The sequence below is a fragment of the Ixodes scapularis genome, unplaced genomic scaffold (genome assembly GCF_016920785.2).
Source record: "Ixodes scapularis isolate PalLabHiFi unplaced genomic scaffold, ASM1692078v2 PGA_scaffold2__306_contigs__length_199485367, whole genome shotgun sequence".
Classification (NCBI taxonomy): domain Eukaryota; kingdom Metazoa; phylum Arthropoda; class Arachnida; order Ixodida; family Ixodidae; genus Ixodes; species Ixodes scapularis.
Genome location: NW_024609857.1, coordinates 155,412,185 through 155,437,147, shown reverse-complemented (window position 1 = coordinate 155,437,147; position 24,963 = coordinate 155,412,185). Strand labels below are relative to the sequence as shown.

At 46.9% G+C, this 24,963-nt stretch overlaps 1 protein-coding gene and 2 non-coding genes across 3 annotated transcripts; all 3 read left to right on the top strand.

Annotated features, from left to right (window-relative positions):
• Nucleotides 1-11,224: 11,224 nt before the first annotated feature.
• Trnam-cau lies at nucleotides 11,225-11,296 on the top strand. The gene has a single exon. It is a non-coding gene; the product is annotated as a tRNA-Met (tRNA).
• Nucleotides 11,297-17,570: 6,274 nt separating this feature from the next.
• Nucleotides 17,571-17,642, top strand: Trnam-cau. The gene has a single exon. It is a non-coding gene; the product is annotated as a tRNA-Met (tRNA).
• Nucleotides 17,643-17,856: 214 nt separating this feature from the next.
• Nucleotides 17,857-19,441, top strand: LOC120847550. Its single transcript, XM_040219375.3, has one exon. The coding sequence runs from the start codon at nucleotides 17,857-17,859 to the stop codon at nucleotides 19,048-19,050; it is 1,194 nt and encodes a 397-aa protein (XP_040075309.2). The 3' UTR covers nucleotides 19,051-19,441.
• The last annotated feature ends 5,522 nt before the right edge of the window (nucleotides 19,442-24,963 follow it).

Sequence of the window (24,963 nt, the reverse complement as noted above, 5' to 3'; positions counted from 1 at the left end):
TTACTTCCATAGGCGAAATATTATCAAAAGAGTAAGACCTGCGATAATTAAACCAATTATTTATGCTAACCCGTCGCTCCCCGCGGCGTCGAGCGAGGTTTCAGGCCTGGTGCCGCAAGACCAGAACACAGTTTTTACATGTTACAAAAAACAAGGAATCCATTCAAATTAAAATTACCATTGATTTAAAAGTGTTCAATTAGATTGTCGAATTCCTTAAAAAAAGGAATATAACGTTATTTAAAAAGTATGCGTTACTCTTCCAATTACTTCAAAAGCTCCAGGTTACCAGTTGCAACCGTGATAAACGCGACATCAAAATAATCTAACAGGAAGAATTACCGCTGGAGGAATAGGTTTTATTTTTGTTGCACTACATATCCAGACTATAGCATCTGAGTATTTTGAAGACGTTTACAGCTCCCAAGCGAGCAAAAGCCACTTTCTATAGCTTGTTAAATTTGAGCAAAAGCTGACGCTCGAACTTGCTATTGCTCATTTGCCCGTATTTTTTTGTCAAAATGCAACAAAGCTTAAAAAAAACAAAAAAACTTTAGCAGACGTACTGGTTGATAGAGCTGATCGGACATCAGAGTTTCAGCTCGAAACCGCCAAAAATACTGTGTAAACTCTCTAGACAAAACGTCAGACATAATTTCGTACACTTCGGTAACAATCGTTTTATTCTTGGTTGTTGGCAAGATTAAACAATGAAAGGCGTTTTAGAACCTCCTGTAACGCCGAATTAGAGCGCAGCTCTTGAGGAGGAGGAGGGGAGAGTACTGAGAGAGGGTATGCCCCCCTCCCTCCGTCACGTGACGTCACGTGACCCTTGTGATTTCACAGTTACGCCTACGCCGACGTCGCTCAAGCCGGAAACGAGCGCCTAAGAGCTGCGCCGTAAAAGTTCATAAAGTGGATATCTCGGAGAAATTTTAGCTTAAAATACGGTGTAATTGCATAGTCATGATTTAAGAAAATTCTGAAATATGTCAAGTTCATTGGCATCAATATTGATCAAACCATGAACAAAGCAACGATTACTGCCTAGCTTTATAAAAATAGGTGGGGTCCTTTGCCTGGATAGTTTAAATAGTGGCTTCTTGGGTTTTGAGCTCGAACTACGAAATGAGTGCGAAGGTTGACGGTTAATTTCTCATGGGCGTCTGTAAGGAACGTTCAAACAAACGTTCCTCCCGTCTTAAAAGATAAACATTAATTCAACTTAGAGCGCCTCTACACTCATATGCCAGCAAGATAACAAAAATCAAATAATGTCAAAGCTAAGTGAGCTTTTTATTACATGCAAGAAAAGCAGCAGTAGTTCAACGAAGATTCAGATGATGTGTAGTTTTCCATCCAGTGATTCAAAATCCTCAAATGGCAGTACAAAAGGCCTGTTTTCAAACCGACAAACAAATATTAATAAGTATTGTGTTCTTGATGTTCCAAGCTTTATTTAAGTTTTGGTTTTCGATGTTGCAACGGAGCACGACATTTGAAGCTTCTGAACGCATGGAACAAGTATCGGTTCATTTTCAATTAACGATGAAATAATTTTCCTATTCACTGATCTAATTTACCAATTTTTATACAAGACTCATTCTAAATCTAATCTATTACTTCTTTTTAATAACGTAACCTGTACTGCGCAAGAGAAATGAAAGCATATGGCTGAACCGATTCAAACGGCTCATTCATATTCATCCACTCAGTACGCTGCGCATCCGCACGTGGATGGGGAGACACAACAGTCAGCTGGTGTCTTAGGTTTGTCGTTTAAATGTGTTTATTAAGAGCGTTTTTATTCTGTGCTTGTCTATCTTCGTTCTGTATTTTCTGCAGAATAATAAACAGGTAGTGTTTTTTTCTCATCTGTACGGTTTTTTTTCTTCTAAGACCTGAAAACATTGCGAATACAATTTGCAAAAGTATTCATATTTAATTTGGCATTCGCCTCTCTAGGTTTTACCCGGTTCTCTTCGACTGGAATTCAATTAAAGTTGAAAATTCACTATTCGGAAACCTCTACTAATTAGCAACATAATTCAAAGCATTTACTAATTAACTTTTTAATTTGTGAAAACACACTTATGGTCTTCATTAGGAACTTGATGGGAGTTGTTAAAATGCCATGAATCAAATTTTAGGACGACTTAATGCACGCCTGAGGTGTGATTGTGCGCTAAAGTGTCCACTCATATGGCGGGGGAAGACTGCAGCGATACAAAAAGGCGGATAATAAATATATTATGCATATAACGAGGTTGTTGCTTTAAGCATATTTGTAGCGCAAAAATAAAAATAATAAAAAGCAAATCCTCCCGTTTTTTTTTAATTATTTTTGCTAGATGCATAAGAAAATCAACCGCGTTTTCCCATCGCCAGCCTTCGACCTGCTGCGCGAGTGGGAAATTTAGCACGCCCTCATGTTTCACAGTACTTTAGGTCGTCCAAAAGTTGGCTGACTTAGACATTTTCGATGACGCTCAGCCAGTTTCTAATAGACCTTAAAAATTCGAAGCAATCCTAGCAGCGTAGTGCCACGCAAAACACCTTAGGAGCCCATTGCTCACGGCTTTGGCGTCGATTTGACAACCTCAATTCACGACATCCCGTCATGCTCAAATAAAATGAGTGCACTTTCAACTATGTGACTTCTTAAATTTATAATACAGTAGGTGTTGCCCACCATTACGGATAGAACGATGGCGCACAATTCTGGGGTGCTCCTGATATACCGGACATTGTGCGCAGTTAAACACAGGAAGAAGATGTGTACTGAGCCGATCATCCTGTTCCATGGTCTCAGTGTCCTAGGCTTCTGCAATCATCTGTGACACAGGAGGGTTATGCTGCACTCTGGGGTTGTACCCAGGCCGCCAGAAACGTATGGGGCGCGGCTGGTCTAGTCCTACTCCTCGCCACGTCTAGGCAGGGAAATGGCCGCTGTAAGTCCGTGTTTCACTGGGGGTTCTCACAAAGATGAATGGCTGCAATGCAAGCGAGTCCTGACTTTATTTTCGTGCAGTACAGAGATGCACTACTTCATCAACGGTGCAATCGAAATTGAAACCGTGCCGTTCTTCTCCATGGCTAAAGAGATCTCATGCTACGCGTGCATTGTTGCATGGACGGATTTTGGAAGCAGTCGTTTGGAACCATATGTCTTTTTCGACGAGTCAAAAAGGTAAATAGTAACTTTTAGGTAATTATGTTGCTCTACAGTTTCTGTGTTTTTGTGTGTGTCTTTTTTTTTTTTTTCTTTCCAACCCTTGACGACGGCTTTGTCTCACCGTTCCTTCAGAAAAAAGGTGTTTTTTTTTTCTTTTTACAACCACTCTTCTTGTAGGTATTTTCGAAAGTGTTCAAAGAAACACCCGTTATTCTTTGTGGGATCAATATAATAATCGTCGCCCCATCGGTCTGCGCTTTGCTCGTCTCTCAAAGAGTACCACAAAGCAGAGTGTCGAACCGATATTTTTATCGGTTCGGTTCGGGTTCGGGTTCACTGTTTTCGGTTCAGTTCCGGTTCAGTTCCGGGGCACAAAAAATAACAGTTCAAACCGGTTCGAACCGGTTCGAACTGGTTTGAACCGCTAAATTGATATATATTTTCCGCGTTGTTCTGTCAATATGCACTATTTAGGCCGTGAAACTAACTGCTGTAAACGATCTGATTTTTGCGAGGACTTATTTTTGAGAATTTCGCGAATCGCCTACAATCCGCGAAAAATGGGTCCCGCGAAGAATTTCGGTAAAATGTAAACAGATTAAAATCTATATTGAGATTCCTCCGCGTCGAGAAAATTACAACCCGCGAATTATTCTGAAACTTCAGCTTTGACATATATCAAGAAATATTGAGCCCACAAAAAATAAGTCGTTTACAGTATATAGTTCTTTCTTTTTATCGTTTGTTCAATCCAGTTTTATTTTCAGGTACAAAAATTATAAAATTCTGTTATTTATACCTACACAACAAGAAAGGAAAATCTACATTAACATACAAAACGTCATGTTTATACGACTCAACATCCCTTCGTTTGCCAGAGTCACATACATTGTACCTGAATCGAAATGTTTCCGCGAAGTGAAGTAGGTTGCCTAAAATACCCGTGATTGGTACAACTTTGTATCGCAGTATTAGATGTTGATTCGTAGTGTTGCCCTTGAAGTAAGGAATTCATTACAGTGAATAAAATCATGAAATGGGCAGTTCGTCGCCATATACACCATAAAATGTGTTTTATGGAATGCGTTTCACAATATATATATATATATGACGACGAGACGACTGAGCTTAAGGCAATATAATTTTAAAGATGTCACGAAAGTCACGGGACAAGTCCTTCCAGTCTATATTTTATAGAAACACTAAGCGACAATCGCAATGCTTTTTTTTCTAACTAGCATTGTTTGCTCTCAGCAGCATGATGCGGACGACGAATTATGCGAAAAGGAGAGGCTGAAATTGTTCACTCTAACCTATGAGCACCTTCGTACTGAGATCGAATCTGACCTAAAACAGTGGTTACCAATGTGAACATTTTCTTATATTGGATAAACTGGCATAGCCTGGTTCTTGAGGTTTGCCCTTGACAAAATGCCGGTCAATTTAATTTGCAAATAAGCATCACCCTCGCTAATTGATGATTTTTGTTAAACAGAACAAAGTGGGATTTCATGCTCTACTAAATTCGGAAGCTACTTAATTTGACACTTTCTGAGAGTTTAAGTGTGCAATCGTCATAGTTCCACCATTCGTTCCGGTAAAAAAAGGCGATAATAAAAACACATAAGAAACGCGATAATAAACTTCTATATATTTGAGAAGTTATATATGCGTGAGGAACAGATATAGTTATTTAAATTAGCTTCAAAATAAAAAAAACATTATTTAAAGCTTTTCCAAATCACCTATAACGTGTCTATTGAGGATAAAAGCGCCGGAAAAGATTTGCAGAACATCTTTCAGATAATTTAAAGATGCATTTACTTATATATCTTTGAGGTGACGATCTTCTATTTATGCTGCCAAATCTTCAGACAGGAATTAAGTGTATTTTTATTATCATCGATAAATTGGACTTTATGAAGTTCACATAACCGCCTGAAACCGACACGGAAGGACGATACTCGAAAATACACCAGCTGTTGAGTCTTCGGTAACGTGCTTTTGTTAGCTGTTTTGCAGCGTAAAATACTGGGTTGCAAGGTATGCCAAAAAACACTGTGGTCACATGATATATCGGAAGGCAAATACACGAAATGTGCAGAAATAAGAAGATGGCACGCAATTTGTTCTACATAATCCCTTACACAACGCTTTACTGCAAAAAGAGATGCATAGAAATGCATAAAATGATATTCCTAATTAAACATAGATTCCTCGCAGGGCAAAAGAAGATTCTTAGAATCCTAATATAAATCACTTTTGGGCATCAGCTTGCCTCAGCTCGAAACGTCGCGAGATACTACCTCGGGAGGCTAATGTTATCTTAGGTTTTACGTGCACTTGTTTTGGGACCTTACTTCACGACTCTGTTCTTTATCAGTCATGTGCTCCAACATCTCATTAGGCTGCCGTATATTATCGCGAGACTGCTATAAATACTACACAACTTTACACCTTGGACGCCTACTGCTAGTGTGCGAACGTCGCACTTCACCAGAAAGCTGAAGTATTTAACATGGTTTGCATGTGACGTAATCTCACTAGATACTGGTTGTCATTGTGAGTTGTTCTTGCTAAGAAAATCAAATCCGATGGGGCAAAATGCACGCTGCAAAAGTTTTGCGCTCAGTGCAAGCTATGTATTTGAGAGGCACACATTTTTCTTGTTAGTGCATCGTCGTTAGGCACGGCGCGAGTATCTGGCACGACGAAAACGTGCTTTCTGGCAAGAGTGTTTTTACAAATAAAAGTTGTACCAACTACCCATCTGTCACTATCGTTTCCAAACCACGCTTTCTAGTCTGCGCCGAAAATGCGGGGCAAAGGAGTCTTTACGACACAGTATGCTTTAAAACTACCCCCCTCCCCACTCCCTTTCTTTTTTTAGTTGCTCCTCAAGATACTTTTTATTCGTCAGCGATTCCCTACTCCGTATTGAGTGGTGTTCACTCGGCAATTATAGTTGTGTCACTCGTTAACAGTAATTCTTCCTTGCTTTTACTTCGTACCAAACTGTGAAGGTTAAACAAAATACAGGGCGGTCGAAACTTGGAGAACTTGAGAACGACACTCCTGTGAGACTTAGAGCGGCTGCCAACGTTCGGCTATCCCCGTGAGGCCACTTCTATCTTTTTTTTCAGGTATCCCTCCCGTACACACTAATAGTTCCATGTTTCGTCGGACGGTACAACTTTCTGAGGCAGTTCAGCATCAGCAATAACGAAAACACGTTTGGGAGCCTCAATGGTGTGCATACATGTAAAATGGGTCGTGCAGCATTTTTTTTTTACCTTAAGTTCAATAAATACCGCTAAGTTGTAATCCCTGGCGTTGATAACTTGCAAAAGCATCCATTAGTTTGCCCCTGCGCGAAATGGCAGACAGTCGAAAGAAAGAAATGAAACAGCTTTCCCCTCCTCAACTCGCAATTAGAACTATCAACCACGTGATCTGATCCTAATATATGCACCGTCAATGTTTATCATAGTCATACGCAGGGATGGCAAAGCAGAGAGCATGGGCTAATCTTCAGGTAAAGTTTTATTTCAGCTATAATGGGGCCCGAGCCCCACTAAAGCGACCAACAGAAACAAACGACAGCAGCTAGCCTTAAACCAGAGAATTCCGCGATTTGACAGGCTTTGTAGAATAAAAAAGGCTATGCTCAGACACGAGTATCCTGCGCACGATGGTACCATTTGCAGGCTTGTAAACACTCGTGCAAACTTCGCGAGCACCGAACAATTCAAAGCCGTATAAAGGTACCATCGCGAACATGCTGCATGTGTCTGAGGCTTGTCGCTTTCGTTTGTTTCTGTTTCTAGCTCTTGTGGGACTCGGGCCCATCATAATTTTTGAGTTGGACACGAGCCGTTACCCGAATGTTTGGCGATACTGGTTGTCATGAACCAGAGCATTCGACTCGGGATCATGACAATCGAGTACATCATGGTGTCACGTAACTCTCAGTGCGAAGTTGTGATGTCATGTGACGTCACGGTATCAACAACGTTAATAGATCTAGCGACGTTCTCAATTTGAATCGACTTAACGCGGTGAGTCACGTGACGTCACGGGGTCACGTGATGTGACATTACTTGACAGCATGTCTTGACGTCATGACGTCACATGACGATGTGACACATGGCTAGTCATAGTGCCAATAAGAAAGTGCCGCAAAAACCAGGATTTATTATACATTGCGATTCTGTATCTGGCGATTTGATCAATACGTAGAGGAATACACGTGCCAATTTTTTATTCACAAATAATAAATTTGTAATACTAACAAAAAAATACCGTGAACCGTTTTGAACCGGTTACCGGTATATTTTTTCCGGTTCAGTTCCGGTTCAGTTCCAAGATGGCGGCGAAGATTTCGGTTCGGTTCAGTTCCGGTTCGGCTAAAAATAACGGTTCTGTTCCGGTTTTCGGTTCGGTTCGGTTCCGGTTCGACACCCTGCCACAAAGCAACGAGAAGAAAGCGAATTGGTTTACTGTATACTTCCCGGTTGCCCGTCCTCGAGAGCCGGCAGGCCGGGCCTTCCGACCCTGGTTATTGCCCGTCGTACACAGCTCGTAGTTGGACTCCGTGTCCAGGCTTGCGGATAGTCCTTCCCACTACAGGCTAGTTGTTCCGGGCTTTCATAGCCCGAGTCACGCTGCGGAATCACTCAGGGATCGTCATGGCCTAGGCCGCTGTGACCAGGGCTCGTTGTTCCGCCGGCTGGTCACTTCCGGTGCCGTCGACCCCATTGTTACGTCTGCGACGGGAAATAGACCCTTTCTGCTGTATCAACTTAGTCAAGGAATCCTACTATTGAATTCAGGCGGCCCCGGCTTTCTGTTAAACGGCGCCAACGAGTCCCTGAGATAGCACCCCGTCGCAAATTCCCACGGGTTTCTGCACATCGCCAGCGGGTCAAGCTCACCTTCGGTCGTTATCCGTTTTCCCCGAAGAGGCAAAACCGCGACCGAGCAATCCTGGAAACGCTTGTTCGAGACTGCAGCCGCCGTAAAGGGAGCCGGCGCCTTCTACAACGAGCTGACGCCTCCAGGTCGTTCCCCGAGTCCGGCTCGTTCGCCAGCGCGGTGCCCAAGGAATTAGCTGCCCGGCGACCAAGGACCTCGGCGGGATGCTGAGTCGGAGAGCCCACCCTTTCCACGAAAGCGACATTGCTGGCGACATCGCCGTAGCGAGAGGTAAACCTTCCCGCTCTCCCTTTCTCCCTTGCTCAAGAGAGGAGAAAAAGGACGCGAGAGCTGGAAGCGGAGAGGGATTCGAGACGCCATCTTGAGAAAACGATGCTGCTCGCTACAAATGTTGTACATATGTAATTAAGCCAAGTCCGATGGAAACGGCCTTTGCCCATCTTCACACTTTGACAGCTTGATGCTGTGCGCGACGCACCGGCGGAGTCTGGCGGACCCCGAGTATTGACGCCATGAACGGCTACCCAGGGAGTCTGTCAGACCAAACTAGTGTCAGCCACCCTGAACACTTGGAAAACGGATAAGCCTGTCTTTCCTACCGATAGACTTCCTCGCTGACGATGTCTATGGCGGTCTTTCCAGGAAGTCATTCTGCGCAGAACAGTGTTAAAACCCCACACAAGGCAAAAAACACTGCCGCAGATTGTGACAGCGGCGATAGCCAAATTTCTTGCCGACGGAGTCTTGTACCGTGCGGCTAACTCGGTGAGTTCGCATTCTGGACGTTGCTCCTGGGTCGCCAGGAGCAGGAGGTTTAATGTGTCCTACCGTAACCTCATGTTAATCATTCTCCCTATTGCGACGGTAGTGTCCCCTCCAGTCAGCGATGCTAACCTCGACAGACTTCTCGTTTGTATCCAGCCGAGTAAGCCTAGAAGTAAGACACGACGCTCGTGTGTTTACCCTTTCATCTCGAAGCAAGCAATGCGGCCAAAATAATAGTTACGTTTCTCGGGGGGTAAGTTTCCCTCGCGACTAGGAAACAATGACATAAACCCAGTCGGACTGGTGCGCAAGCGAAGCGATCCCAAGCCCCCGGTGGAATGGCCATACCACCCTCGCGTTCCGCAACGGCCGCGTATACCGTGCGCGACTCGATGTAAACGTCAGCGTCCCGTTCTTTCCATGTGCATCATGACTCTACGAATCATCGGCGCTCTGTTTGGGGGGGGAGGAGGTGAGGGGTGTGGCATCTTGGTGAGCAAGCCCACTTGACCCATTCACGCCTCAAGGCATGCTGGACATCTAATAATAATTGGGGTTGTAAGGATATTTATACAGCGTGTAGTTGGTCTGCCATTAAAGTTGCGACGAGTCACACGCTGTAGATGAGCAATTTAGCCAGTGCAGTACAACCGCTAGCCTGGGGTCTTTAGCGTGCACCACGCAGTAGTGATACACGACCGCACGCCGGTACGATGCTCATCTAGATCGAAACGGGCAGGGGTGGGGCTCGAACCCAGGATCCCTGGGTTCTGCAGCGCGAGCTTTCGCTCCACGCGCGTTGAGCTGGGTGTGCGCTTCAGCCCACTCGGCCACCGATCCCCCCTGCTGGACATCTACAAACCCACCAGAATGTGTTCCGCCTCATCCCCAGCCAGGTCATGTACGGCCTGGCTGTGTATGGCCTGGCCGTGTTGAGCCAGGTCGTATTCGGCCTGGTGGCGTTCGGCCAGTTCGGGCAGTTATGTCGTGTGACACGACATAACTTAATGAAAAGTCTTGCAGCCACTGCCACGACCAGCCAGAGTGAAGTCGAAAAAGCATTCGATAAATCACCTCCGTAGCTTTCGAGGAAATACCATCTTGAAGGGAGAGTCTTCCGACTGCACTTCGTCGTTCGTTGGGATGACGCGAAGCAACAAGCCGTCTTGACACAGCAGATACGAATTGCAGTGCACATTAACTCGCCTGTCAGCATTCCTGGTGTAAACTGCAATTTCCGCATTTTTTTTCTAGCGGCAGACAAACTCGTCCGCCAGCTTTCCCGGTGTAAACTGCTATTCCCGCAACTCTTCTGACACCCGCTGACAAACTCATCCGCCATCGTTCCAGGTGTCAACTGCTATTCCCGCTATTTTTCCAACACCCGCTGACAAACTCGTCTGCCAGCGTTCCCGGTGTCAACTGCTATTCCCTCCATTTTCCCACAACCGCCGACGAACTAGTCGGCCCGCGGTGCCGGTGCCATTCTTTATTCCCGCAGTTTTTCCGACAGCCGCTGACAAATATCCATCTGCCCCCTGGCCTCGAAAAGCTCTTCCTCGCTCGCCACTTCGTACCAACCTACGATAGTTGGTGCCCTCATGCAGCGTCCTAAATCTGCAGCCAGGTCTGACTGATTCACCTCCTGCCAGCCATTATCCTGCCTTCCAGCGAACATCCGTTGCCTCTTCTCCGCCTCCGAAGACGACTTTCTTACCCAAACTCCACGCCCCCCCCCCCCCCCCCCCTTTCCGCTTGCCTTACCTCCTCCCAACCAATATTATGGGGTGCTCGAGAGAGCACTGCGTACACCTCGTCCTTCGAATCATTTCGGTACTCGACTCGTAGAGATGCCTGCTGAGCTCTGCGGCGAGACAAGTCGCCGAAATTCCAACAAACTTTGTCTTGAAGGTCATCATTAGCGTTAGTGAACAACCACCTCAACGAATCTGTGGTACTCCGTGGGGACGAACAGAAGCAGAGGCCTACCGCGTTGGGCGCCATTTTTATGTGGGGTCGCTCTGCAATAATCGCTGCCCGATCAGTCTGTGCTTCGCTCGTCTCCTAAGGAGTAACAACACGCGACGAGAAGACAGCCAAATGTGTTCACTATACTTCCCTGAACCAATTCAAGATTTTTTTGGGCAGAGCTTCGGGAAGGGCTGAGAGTAGACCTGTACCCTACATGGTTCGACATTAAATTTCTAAACGCAGGCGAGCATGGACAGAGCCAGTGTGTCGAGATTAAATTTCCATGTCTGTATCTGCATCTCTCTAGAGAGTATCCTCTGCTTACACCCAAAACCACAGCAGGGTGGTGCACAATAAAGAAAAAAAAAAAAAAAAAACAGCAGGGTGGTGCAGTGGAAGCGTGCTGGGCCCATAACCCAGAGGTCCGTGGATCGAAACCACGCTCTGCTACGGCGAATGTTTTTGTCGATGTTCGAGGTTTTTAAATGAACACCAGTTATCGCGATCATTAATATTTTATAATTAACTTGAAATATTATTTATAATATATTTTTATGCATGTATCCGCATTCTTCTCAAGAGTATACTCTGCTTACACCCAAAATCACAGCAGAGTGGCGCAGTGGACATTCTGTTTCCGGCACTCGTATCGAGCGGACGCAGGGTCATGAGCTCCCAAGGAGCGGCGATAGCGGCGATAGCGGCCGTCGCCGGCCGTGGTATCTCGGCTGAATCATCCCCGGGTCCTTATCGAGTAGTACTGCCCCCCCTGCCATCAGGAGATATGTTTTTGAACTCGGTGATTCTTCACGCCGACATTACAGGACGCCCGTACACATTTGAAGATTTCAAGGGCGAACTGCAACGCTTGGGCGCCCTTCCTGCCCTAAAAGCGGGAGGGGCGTACCAAATGAATCATGTCTGGCTCTTCACGTTCCAGTCGCCGGACGTCCCGCGGAAGTTGCTTGAAGCCCGGGAGCTAGCTGCAAGTGAAGGGCAAGAAGTGCCTCGTCGTAGATCCCAACGACGGTGAGGTACGCCTAAAGCTTCACTGGCTACCCTTTCACGTGAGCGACGACTTGGTTCGACGAGCGCTCGAGCCGTGCGGCAAGGTGAGCGAGGTTACCCGCGACACGTGGAGAACGGAAGGCTTTGCGGGCGTCCAATCCACAACGCGGTTCGTGAAGATGACACTCAAGAGTGGCATTACCAAGAACACACTTCCGCACCAGCTGCGTGTGCAGGGCGGTAATGTGCTCGTGTTGGTTCCCGGTAGGGGTGGTTATCATTTGAGCCCGTTCTCGTTTCAACCTTCTCACTTGGCCCTTCTCAAAACAACCATTCTCAAAAAGATCTTCTTTCTTGGACCTGTCGCATTTGGTCCTTTCCCATTTCGTCTTTCGCATTCCAACCATCCTCATTTGGGCCCGTTCTCGATTCGCCCTTCTCACCTGGCCCTCTTCAAAACAGCCATTCTCAAAAATATCTCGCTTTGACCCGTCTGACTATACCTCTATACCAAAATCGTTTTTTAGGGTAATATTAATACATTGATATAATTTGTGCGTGTGTGTGTGTGCCACACTACAGGCATTTTTTCTCTGCCAAGACTTTTAGCAGTGCGTCTGTTTTATTGTCAGCTACTAGCTGACAATAAAACAGACCAACTATTTATCGCAGCCAGATCATATTCCGAACTGTCACGTTGTCTGAGGTCTCTCGGCTTGGGGCATTGCCACCACTTCTATAATGCAGTGGCTCTCAAAAGGGGGTCTGCGAAGACATCCTAGGGGCCCGCGAAGCCCAATCTCATCAGTAAGACACGGCAATATTAGTTGTCTTTCTTCACGTTGAGAAGAAACGTTCCCATTTTCGGGAGAGTACTCTCGTGTGTATGTCAATGAGATAAGCCTATTTTACACTGGCAATTAGTTATATCCATTTATTAAATCATTATCATGATAACCTATACCTTTCTATTCCCCTCACCCCGAACGCGGTCCTCCATCATCTCCGCCTTTCTACAAGGCGTCCGGGAAACATCAATGGTTCAGAGCCACTGCTATTATGTATGCTATTTCTCTTCAAACAAAGTTTCCAAATTAAATGTTCATCACTTCTTTTCTTCTCGGTTTCTCAGAGGAAGGGAAGCAGGCATCAATAAACAATTCTCAGTGCGTACCTCTACACATAAGATATATCTGATGGTATGTTGGAAGTCCAAGCACGGTAAGGCTCATCAACAAAGCCGAGAAGGCATAACGACGTCACAAGCACGCCGAACTTGTGCCATTCGATCGTAGCGCGAACGGGCGAATTGAGAATGGGTCCAGTATTGAAACACACGATTCGGATCTTATGAGAAGGTTCAAACGAGAGGGACCAAATAAGAATGGGTCGAAATGTGCAAGGTTCAAATGAGAATGGGACGTTTTGAGATACACCCCCCGGGAGGGCCCCCCTATGCCTTCGCTGCAAGAGGATGGGTCATATCCGCAGGGACTGTCGTGTTCCTCGCTGAGATGAGTGCAACCGCATCGGAAACGAGAAAGAGAACTGCGCCCGCACTAACGCAGCGGTGACAGAAGTTGCCGTAGCCGGGGACTTCGACGAGCACGCCATGGACGAAAAAGAGGCTGAGGCAGCCGCGGCGAGCACCACGCCGGGAGGGTCCGCTGCTGTGGTTTCGACGCCGTCCGAAGAAGTAACAGAGAAGAATGCACCGGAGAAGGGTGACCCAAGCTGCACGATGGAGGAGCCCCCGCTCAAGGTACCGTGCAGCATCCAGCAGACCAGACCACTCAACAGCGAGCCTCAAGGAGACACGGACCCGGGCAACGCAGGCACTCTAACCGACGGCGAGTCGGAGATGAGTGAATCTGAGGATGTCGTTTTCAAGCAACCACCGGACGTTCGCTCTGCAGAGGCTTCCACCGCAGTGCGAACAGAGCTGAAGTGGCGCACGGCGATAGCACGGAGAGAGCGATTCAACCCCAAGCCGCGAATACCTACAGAAGAGCGCCGGCGGGCTGCACCCCCGTAGGTAGGTCTCCTCGGCTTTCGTTCTTCGGTACCGGTCCTTTTTTGGCAGACGCGCAACTTGCAGCCATTGTCCGCGACTGCCGGCAGCGGGTGCTTAACTTCCCACAACACATGCGCTGGGACGTCTAAAGCTTGCCACCCTTAACAGTGTAAGCCTGATCGCCCAACAGCGAAAACAGTGGGTCCTTAACTTACTTTTGCAAAAGAAAATAGACGTTGCTTTTCTGCTAGAAACCAAACTTAGTACTGATAAGCAGGTGGAAGTCATGGCTCATTTTGTGAGAAAGCACTATGACTGCTTTACCTCCAAGGCGAACCCACAGAGTGGCGGGGCGGCTATATTGATAAAAAAATCCAGAGGCATCACCATTTGCCCTGAATGGGAAAATGACCTTAACGGTCGGGTCTGTGCGGTGGAAGTTCTGTACCAGGGAGAGCTACACATGCTTGTTTCGGTCTATGCCCCAAACGAGATAGCGGAAAGAAAGCAGTTTTTCTCTACTCTCCGGCAATACGTTGACACATCATGCAAAATTGTATTGGCTGGCGATTTTAATTGCATATTGCATGTCGCAGACAGCTCGAAGGCTTTGCGGTCGGATAGCAGCCGCGTGGAACTTCGCAAGATATTACGGGACTTCGATTTGCAGGACGCAAATGAATTTGCTGCGGGCCCATGCTTAGAGTACACCCACTGGCAGGGTACATGCCATGCAAGGCTGGACAGAATTTACGTTTCAGATGAACTTGCGGCAACCAGCTCGGCATACGAGGTTCTCCCGCTGGCATTCTCCGACCACGCCCTTGTAACTGTTGCTGTTGGGAAGGTGGCTCCCCAGACAAAGAAGTCGTCATGGTGGAGTGGATGGAAGTTGAATGAAAGCCTTTTAGAAGATGAGCTGCTGCGCGCAGAAATTAAGAACATAATCGGGGAGAAAAGCGACGGGAAGATTGTGGACGCAGTTATCTGGGAGGAGTTGAAACAAGATATCAAACTGGCAGCCTTTAGGTTCAGCCAAGAGAAAGCCGCCCGAAAAAAGGTGGTGAAGTGTTCTTTGACACAGAGTCTACGCACTCTTATAGCTGAGGAAAACAAAACGCCTGGAGTGTTCACGAGCGACATTAGAGAGAGCAAAGGCCGAACACGACTATAAAGGTGCCATGATTCGAAGTAGAACTCTCACCTTGGAAAGGGACGAAGAGCCCTGTAAGATGTTCAAGACGCGAGAAAGACTGCACGCAAGTTGTAACCAGATCACCAAGCTACAAGTCGGCCAGGACACAGTTACGCGGCAAGATGATATCGAGGCTGCCTTTGTGAATGCTTACAGCACTCTGTTTACAGCGGACGGAAACGAGCAAACATCTGAAATATACAAAGGATCGTTGCCGAAGGTCTCAGAGTCTATAAGAAAGAAAATCAACCAAGAGATCACTGCAGCCGAAGTGGAGAGGGCCATCAAGGAGTTGGCCCCTCGCAAATCACCCGGTGTCGACGGCCTTGGGAGCTTCTTTTACAAAACCTTCGCTGAGCGACTGGCCCCGATTCTTCGGGACGTGTTCGCCGACATCCTGCGCCGGGGACTGCTCCCGCCTTCGATGCGTCAAGCAGTTACCGTGCTAATTCGCAGGACCCCTTGGAGTTGGTCACTTTCGACCGATCAGTCTGTTAACCTGCGATTACAAGATCCTGGCCAAGATTCTCGCGAAGCTGCTGGAGTCAGGACTTGGCAGCGTCATTGGAGACCACCAGACCTACGGCATCAAAGGAAGAACGATTGCAACGAACCTGCATGCAATGCGTGTAGTGTTCGAAACGGCAGAGGTGCTACAGTGTCCGCTGGCAGTGCTGCAGGTTGACCTGAGCAAAGCCTTTGACAGAGTGTGTCATTCTTTTCTTTTTTCTCTTCTGGAGTCGTGCGGGATTGGTGCGCGCTTGCTGCGATATGTGCAACTGTGCTACCGCGCTATCTCTACGCGTCTAATTGTGAACGGGAACAAGACCGCCCCCGCTTCTGTGAGCAGATCAGTGAGGCAGGGCTGTCCAGTCTCGCCAATCTTGTTCGCACTGTACCTGGAGCCACTCTGCAGAGCAATTGTTCGCGATGCGAGCATCAGTGGTTTGGTGCTGTCCTCAGGCTCACTTAAACTCCTAGCGTACGCCGACGATGTGGCAGTGGTGTGTTCGTCGGCAACTCAGGTGAAGGCTGTGGTGCAGCATATTAGGAACTTCTGCACCGCTCCGGCGCGCAAATGAACCCGAAAAAATCGGCTTGTGCCTGGCTAGGTGGCTGGGACACAAAGCCAGAGCGTTTTCTTGGCATCCCGTGGACGTCCAAGGTGTCTAGTTATCTGGGAGTTTGTTTAGACGTCGAATAGCTGAGTACGGGCCGAGGCGGAGTGGACTTAAATCGCCTGAGATTCAAAGCGGCAGACCGTAACGGCAGATATATTTCGTTAATGCATCGGGCACACATTTGTAACTCTGTTTTCTTTCCGACTGCATGGTATACGGCACAAGTGGTGCCGTGCGCCTCTCTTGACATTGCAAAAGTGCATCGATTGTTTGCAACTTTTGTCTGGGAGTCAAATTTTGAGCGCATGCGACGAAATAACCTCTTCTTAAGTCAGAAGAAGGGCGGGCTCGGATTAGTAAATGTTGAGCTGAAGCTTCGAGTGCACCGCTTCTTGTTCTTTAGGGATCATAAAAGCGCTTTCATTTTGTCGGCATTCAGAGAACTTGGAGGAGCATGCTTCAGTCCCTGGCTTGAAGGTGCAACAGGAGTCGCCCGTTCACGCGTGCTTAAATTTTACAAAGAAATAGCGGATGCTACACAGTTTTTCGAAGCGAAGTTTTCAAGGGAGTATCTCGATAAGGTTAAAAGGAAAAGATTGTACTGGGATACGCTAGAATCAATGACGCCGCCTCCATTGTATCTCATTAGTGCAGAAGGTGTGTGTAAGTCTGATGTTTTCCAGCGTCTTCGACGCTATCCAGTTAAAATGGGGTCAAAGGATTTTTTCCTCCGCCTGCATTGGGAGGTACTCCCTGTGAAGACTTGGTTAGTGAAAAAAGGGTTTTTTGAACCTTGCTCTACAAATTGTGCACTTTGTCCGGTTTCAGAAACACTGGAGCACGTATTCTTGTACTGTACGAATGCCGAGCTGTTTTAGGCCCAGCTTCGAGCGGTGTTGCGGACAGATCTCTACATGGACTGGAAAAAGGTCAAGTACTTGGAGTTCGGCTCAGGTCTGAAAAGCAGAGCCTGGGAAGTTCTCGCTCTTCTTGGATTGCATGCCTTATGGAACTCGCGGAATGATCACTTGTTTGTAGTGGAAGGAGCAAAGCCAGCTTGGCGCCACTTTGTCGAGGGTTTTATGTATGTCGACTCGATTATAGAGGCAACGCAACAACCAGGCTTGGAATGCTGGACAGCGTGGAAAGCGCGTTTGCAAAGGCGCTAGAAGGTTGCCCCCTTTATTGCGAGTACAGTAGAAAATGGCAGAGTGGCCTGTAAGGGCGCACTAATATTCGTAAGGAGCTGTACTGTGTTGGGTTGAATGCTGCAAAGTTCCTACGCTGCCCTTTAATGTGAGTCAAACGGTCAAACAAGCGGAGAGTGCCGTAAGGCTTTTAACCCTGTAAATAATGTGTGTTTTAAATAAAATGTAAAAAAAAAAAAGCAGAGTGGCGCAGTGGAAGCGTGCTGGGCCCATAACCCAGAGGTCCGTGGATCGAAACCACGCTCTGCTACGGCGAATGTTTTTGCCGATGTTCGAGGTTTTTAAATGAACACCAGTTATCGCGATCATAAATATTTTATAATTAACTTGAAATGTTATTTGTAATATCTTTTTATGCATGTATCCGCATTCTTATCGAGAGTATCCTCTGCTTACACCCAAAATCACAGCAGAGTGGCGGCGGATTCGACTTCCGGCTGCCGAGCAGATCGGACGTACTTATAATGAGCTCCGTCGGAGCGGTATCAGCGGCCCTTTCTGGCCGCGGAAGCAGAAACGCTGACTCTGCATCGCAGGACTACGAAGTGATAATGCCTACGCTGCCTACTGGCTCGTCTGTCCAGAACACGATTTTTTTACACGCCGATGTGCGAGCCCGGCCCTACCGCCTGGAACATTTCCGAGACGCCTTGGCCCGTGCGGCACTTCTCCCTGAAGTGCTCGCCTTGGGGGTGTACCAGTACAACCACGTGTGGGCTGTTACCTTCAGGAGCGCCGAGGGCAAGAAGAAGTTGCTCGCAGCCGACGGCTTCACAGTCAAGGAAGGCCGCTGCGTCGTGGTGGACCCGAATAACCAGGACACGCGACTCAAGCTCCACTGGCTGCTCCACCACGTCCAAGATGAAGAAGTGCGTGTGGCCCTGGCGCCCTTTGGGAGGGTGACGGGGGTCACAAGAGACCAGTGGCACGTGCCAGGCTGTATGGACATGGGGTCGACGACACGCTCGGTGACCCTCAAGATGGCAGCCGGCGTCACGGTGGAGGACATCCCTCAGCAGCTGCGCATCGCTGGTGACCTGGTGTTGGTGGTGGTGCCGGGCAGGGCGCCGCTTTGCCTTCGGTGTAAGGGCAAGGGCCATATACGCCGGGAGTGCAGAGTACCACGCTGTGCATCCTGCAGACATTTCGGCCACAGTGAGAGCCAATGCGTCCTCACTTACGCGAGCGTCGCAGGGCCCGTGAGAAACGACGATATTTCGGAGCACCTCATGGACGTGGCTGACGCCGAGGAAGCTGCCAGCGGAGGAGCGAGTCAGCTACCCGAGCAGGCACCAACAACCCTTGGCCCTTTGGGGAGCAGTGACGAAAGCCGAAGCGACGGTGACCGCGGTAGGCTACCTGCCGGGACGTCGGCGGGCGGTGCGCCGAGTGTGGAAAACGTCGGCTTGGCGAAGTCTTCAGCTATCGAGACGCCGCATACTGACAAGGTTGAACCTAAGGACGTCGAGACGGAGGTCCCCATGGCCCCGGTCCCCAAGCGGGCCCGTGAACTTATTGAAAAAGTCAGCCAGAACTCCGGAGCGGCTGCCCCCGATGAGCCGCCCCCAAAGGCTCCTCTGACGCGGCGGTCAAGCCTGAGACCCAAGCCCAACATACCACCGGACCGAAGTCCGATGGTGACGCTGCCCATGCAGTAGTGAGGCCTCGCGCTCTGCAAGGCACTCGGAACTCTAGAGGGACGTAAACACGACGTGGCCGAAACGGAGACCTCCTGTAGCGCCTTGGACTTTTCGGCTGGCGAAAATGGCCGGCCAGCGCTTCGGGACAGTGAGTCGTTAGGCGCCTCTCAAAGAGCCGAGGTTAGCACCAAGCAGCTCCGTTCTACTCGCTCAGAAAGGGCAGGTAATCTCGATACAGCCCTACGTGTCGCCACGCTGAATGTACGGGGCTTGGCGGCCAGGCGCAGGCAGTACCAACTTAGCCGCCTTTTTCTGGATAACGACCTTGACGTAGTGGCTGTGCAAGAGACGAAAGTAGAGAGCGAAGAGCAAACGAGCCGTATGCTTCAGCCTTTCAGCGCTCGCTATAATGTATATGTATGCCACTCCGTTGGTAGATCTGGCGGTTGTGCTTTATTTTTGCGCAATTCCGTAGGAATTCTGGTAGAGTCTTTTGTTGTTTGTACGAATGGGCGTTTGATTGTATGCGATTTTTCCTTTTCCGGTAAGCAATGGCGTATAATATGTGTCTACGTGCCAAATCAGCAAAGTGAACGTGGTATTTTTTTTTAACAAGTTGCCTCCTATCCTCTGCTAAACTTATTATCTTCCTGGGAGATTTTAACTGTGTGTGCGTTCCAGAAGATAGAGTACAGCAGTTGCCGATACGTGATCAGAGCGCGATGTTATTGAATACCTTAGTGCAAGAATGTAACTTAGAGGACGTTGGGTTGGTTCTGTCGAAAAGTAACGTACCCCAGTTCACGCATCACCAACGCGCAAGCCATGCCAGGCTTGATAGGGCTTATATATCAGCAGAACTTGTCCCACTCTGCCAGAACTATGACGTTAAACATGTATATTTCAGTGATCACAGCTTGGTAATGTTCACGCTAGGAACTAAACAAAATAAAAAGGCCTTTAACTGGGACTTATGGAAATTTAATGATAAGCTTTTGAAAGATGAGCCCTTCATGAGCGGAGTGAAGGAAAACACACAAAAGCTGCCGGAGGCTGAAACTGGAAACTTTAGAACATTGTGGGAGCTATTTAAGGAAGAAGTAAAAATTAATGCGATAGAACGGGCGAGTTTTTTGAAAAGGCAAGAAAGAGCAAAAGAAAAAGAACTGCAATGTCAGCTCCAGTTTCTGCTATGTATGGAGAGCGCTCAACCGGGACAGTTTACGAAAGAAGTTAATGAAGTCAAGAGCAAACTAGAGCTTATCGATGCAGATAACTACCGAGGAGCTGTGATAAGAGCTCGAGCCGAACGATTGTGGGCGGGAGAAATTCCGACTAAACGCTCACTGAGTGATGAAAAAAAATATGCAATACAAAACGAAATAAAAGAGATACAATACGGCAACGAAATCACCCGTGATAAAAAGATTATTAAACGTGCTTTCTTTGAATATTATCGAGATATTTTAGGGTACAAAATAAGTGTTGAGGGTGGTTTTGAAAAAGAGTTTTTACCGTTAATGCCACAATTAAATGAGGAGGTTAAGACAGTCCTCGAAGTGCCGATAAGTGTGCTAGAAATAAAAAGAGCTATTGATGATCTAAACACAGGAAAGTCTCCCGGACCTGATGGCTTGAGGGCAGCTTTTTACAAGGCTTTTAAAGAACCTATGGCTGAGGCTCTACATCGTGTGCTACTAGAAGCGTACGAAGTAAAAGAAATGCCACCATCTTTCCGGAGAACCCATACCATTTTGGTTCCCAAAAGTGAAGACCCTGTAAAACAATTATCGGTTAAGTCATATCGCCCAATAAGCCTTACCAACGTAGATTATAAGATTTTTATGAAAATTTTGGCGAGAAGAATGCAAACTATAATAACATCCATTGATGGGCCTCACCAAACCTGTGGCATTAAACGGCGCACAATCTTTACAAATATTCACGTAGCCAGAAGTATTTTAGAGTGCTGTGACGCTTTCGGCGTTAGAGTGGCCATGCTGCAACTGGATTTAGAAAAGGCCTTTGATAGGGTAGCACACGTCGGAGTATAACAGAGCCTTTATACTCCGACGTAACGCGCGCGCGCGTGCGAGCGCGTCACAGCGACGTCACGTCGGCGAAAACCCGACGCTCTATACTCCGGCGTCGTGGCGTAACCGACGCGACCGGCGGCGTTCGACGCAGCTTGACCGCCTCGACGCCAAAATGGAGCATACCGTATTCCGCGCCGGCCGCGCCGGCGACGCCGGACCAGGATGCATCACGCGCTGGCTCCCGGTAGTTCTCGCGGCGAATACGAGCAATAGCAGACGACGGGAGAACCACTCCGTGCGGCGTCATGTTTGAAGAATCGGACTCGGTCGTCGAGAAGCTGATCCGAGGGAATTCGTCCTCACCCGTGTGTCTACCACACGAGAAAGCTTGTACCGTAGACCGTGCGCTTGACCAAGATGTACCGTATGTACATTGACCGCCTACGCTTGCGGGGCAGGCGGTGCACCAACAGTGCAAGCGCGAGTTTTCGTCGTGCAAGGTACGTCCACACCATCGCTCCAACTTGGCGCTCAAGAAGCGCGAGAATTCTCGTCTGCTATTCGAAATGAAAAGGAACCGGAAATTGCGCACTCTCGCAGGAAGCGCGCCCTCGTAGCCAGATTCTGCGCATGCGCCGCGCTGGCGACCCACCGACGCGCGCCGCGGGAGTCGCCGGAGTATAGAAAGATCGAATTTTTGACGCGCGCGGCGTGACTGACGTGGCGTAGCCGACTTCGGCCAGCGTCCGCTTGCGCGCGCTTTACGTCGGAGTATAACAGACCCTTTACGCAGACGATATTTGTTTGTTTGTTTGTTTATTTTTCTTTTTGACACAACTGTCAGGGAGGTTGGGACAAAAGGCGAAAACGAATCACCTGACTAGGTCCCCAACCCCCGTTACAGCACTCAGCAGCAGGGCACAGGAAATGAATCAAAAACAGCATAAATAAAAAATAAAACAATATCTGAGAAGATAAAAATATGACACTCAAAAAATGTACAATCTATTTTGATGTGAACTATACTAGGAATGCACACTAGGCACATTGGAGTATACCGTAAGGTATTTTTTGAAAAGAAACACGGACGCTATTGTCTGGGCTAATTCGAATACACAATAATTTCTGTTAAGAAGATCGGGTATCTGGTAGGATATTTTTTGTGTACCGTAATTAGTTCTTATTTTAGGTTTTGAAAACTGCTGGTGTCTCAAATTGTAATTTGTTTGCTTGGATAAATATGTTTCGTAAAATATTACGGGATTCGTGTTTATTTGAGTATGAACTGAAATTGTGTTCTTTAGGCAAAAAAGATTATCTAACGTTAATATTCCATGTTTAATAAAGCTAGGGGAAGTCGATTCAGTCCAAGGTAAATTATCAATTGACCTAACTGCGCGTTTTTGCAATGTAAATAATTGCTTAATATTACTTGCTGTAGTCGTCCCCCAGACCAATAAACAGTAATGCAGCCTCGAGTGAATCAGAGATATATACAGTTGTTTATTTAACCAGGCTGGAAGAAGGTATTTTAGCTTACAAATTAAACCAATTGATCTAGAAATATCCCTTCGGAGTTCGTTCACTTGACAAGTCCAGTATAGAATTTCGTGAAAACGAACACCAAGAAATTTAAAGGATTCCACGCGTTCAATATTCGAGTTTTGAAAAGATATACTAATTTCGCTAGTTATGGGCTTATTTTTTGCTCTAAAAATAATGTACTTAGTCTTTGCCGTATTCAGCTCTAACTGGTTTGAGCCTAACCATAAATGAAGTTGCTCCAGCCAATTATTTGTTTCTCTTTCTATGCTATCCAAACAGCTACCAGTAAAGAATACATTCGTATCATCTGCATATAAAATTATGTTAGGTGTTTGTGGGATGTTTACTATATCATTGATGTAAAGAAGGAAAAGTAATGGCCCGAGAATCGACCCCTGCGGCACACCGTATCGAATTTTTGCTAAAGGAGAGCGCATATCATTGAGGACGGTATATTGAAAACGTGAGGTCATGTAACTGCTTATTAAGTTTAGCGCACTGCCTCTTATTCCATACAGCGGTAACTTTCGGAGTAGGATGTCGTGTTTTATAGAATCGAAGGCCTTCCTGAAATCTAAAAAAACACCCAGAGTATAGCACTGATTTTCAATATTTTCTATGATTTTGTTTTTGATATTTAGCAGTGCCATTTCAGTTGATTTACCTTTTTGGTAAATCAACTGATTTACCAAACTGATCAACTGATATAGCTGGTTCATTCCACGCCAAACGATCCAGCCCCTAAATTGACCATTACGGATTTGGTTTGAAAAAATCGTAGGCACGCAAATCGACGTAAACGTAATCTTCCCGATATATTTTCGCAGCAAAATTTTTTTTGTTCCTTTGGCGACCCCTTGATTACCCCGAACAACTGGCTTCAAGGGCTATATACGGCATTTTTTTCCTGGCAGTTTTCAAAGTAGGCTGTAAAATAACACTGTTTTTAGTAACTAAATAGGTCCCCCTAAATGCCCAAATCGTTACTTGCATGTAATTTTAACCTTTTGTTGCAATCTTGTGGCACTAAAAATAGCCTAAAATGCCGCTATTCACCTTTTTTTCCTCGTAAAAGGGCAAAATTATCATGCATAAATTTCACTTGTATTGATAACACTTAGATTGAAGTTCGTTATAAAAATATTTTTCGTATAGTATTTGTTGTAGCAACTTTATAGCAACTTTTACTTAAGAATAACGGTGCTCGGTGGTCGGTCTAAAAATATATCGTCAACGGCAATACGTCATTTAGAACCCAGATATCAAATAAGCAATGTTAGGAAAAACTGTTATTTCTTAAATGCGAATAAATAATTTTTGAAATCCGGGCGAAATCAGCTCGTCGGTCCCAAGGCCGGCACTCAAGCTGATGATGGGTGGGGAGTCTTCGGAATACTTGCTCTATCTAACCTTCTTGAGGACGTGACGCCGTCGTGACGTTTACTGTTCTTGAAAGAGAAGTGAAGCCGACGTTCATTTCGGTCAAAGAAGTTGGCTCGAAGTAATGGGGTCCCCTAGTCCCGCGGATAGGTAGAGCGACATTGAACCGTGATAATAATATCTCTCGCCGCACCTGAACATCACTTTCCGGCACCCAGATCGCTGGAATTTGTGTCAGGTTGTCGCGTGCCCAGTTGAAGAGATTTAGTGGTGTTAACATTTGTCCGCTGAATGGTCTTTGTAGGCTTGACTTCGCAGCCAGTCTCTTCACAGTTCCCCCCACTCCATCGCAGGCACTTTTTCCATGCGATGTGGCAAAAAAGTTCCATGTTGCACTGAGGTTGTAGTCTTCCACGTGATGATAGAGGTTTACAAAGTTCTTTTTTATTTTTGTATTAAGACGCCGCACCGTCCGAGAAGTAATGAATGTGTTCTGCGTGAGGCAGTTGGGCTTTCAAGTCATCCAGGAACATTTTCTGGAAAGTCGACACCGTTGCAGTGGTATGGTCCAAGCAGTCCGATATCATTGCGTATGATATTGTCACGGGTAGTGACCAATAAACAATAATAAACAGACAGAAATAAACGTTTAATGTGGCGAACTTGTGCCAAAAATAAAAGGGTACAAAAGATAATAACGGAGCGTCGCGGGCGTCGGAGTCGGCGTAGCAGCAGAGTCGAACGCTGGGCGAAAACTGACTGCAGATCAGCACGCGGAGTCCCTTATGTACGCGCGTTGGGTTCTGGAACAATCGGCCTAGATTGTTCGGCGACTGGAACATTCGGAACTCGATCTGACGAGAATGTTCTCGAACTCACGAGAACGCAATGAAAGAACAAATAAAAGAGCATTCCACTAACTGAACTCGAACCCAGACTTTCTGCGCGACAGTCAAGCACGGTAACCACT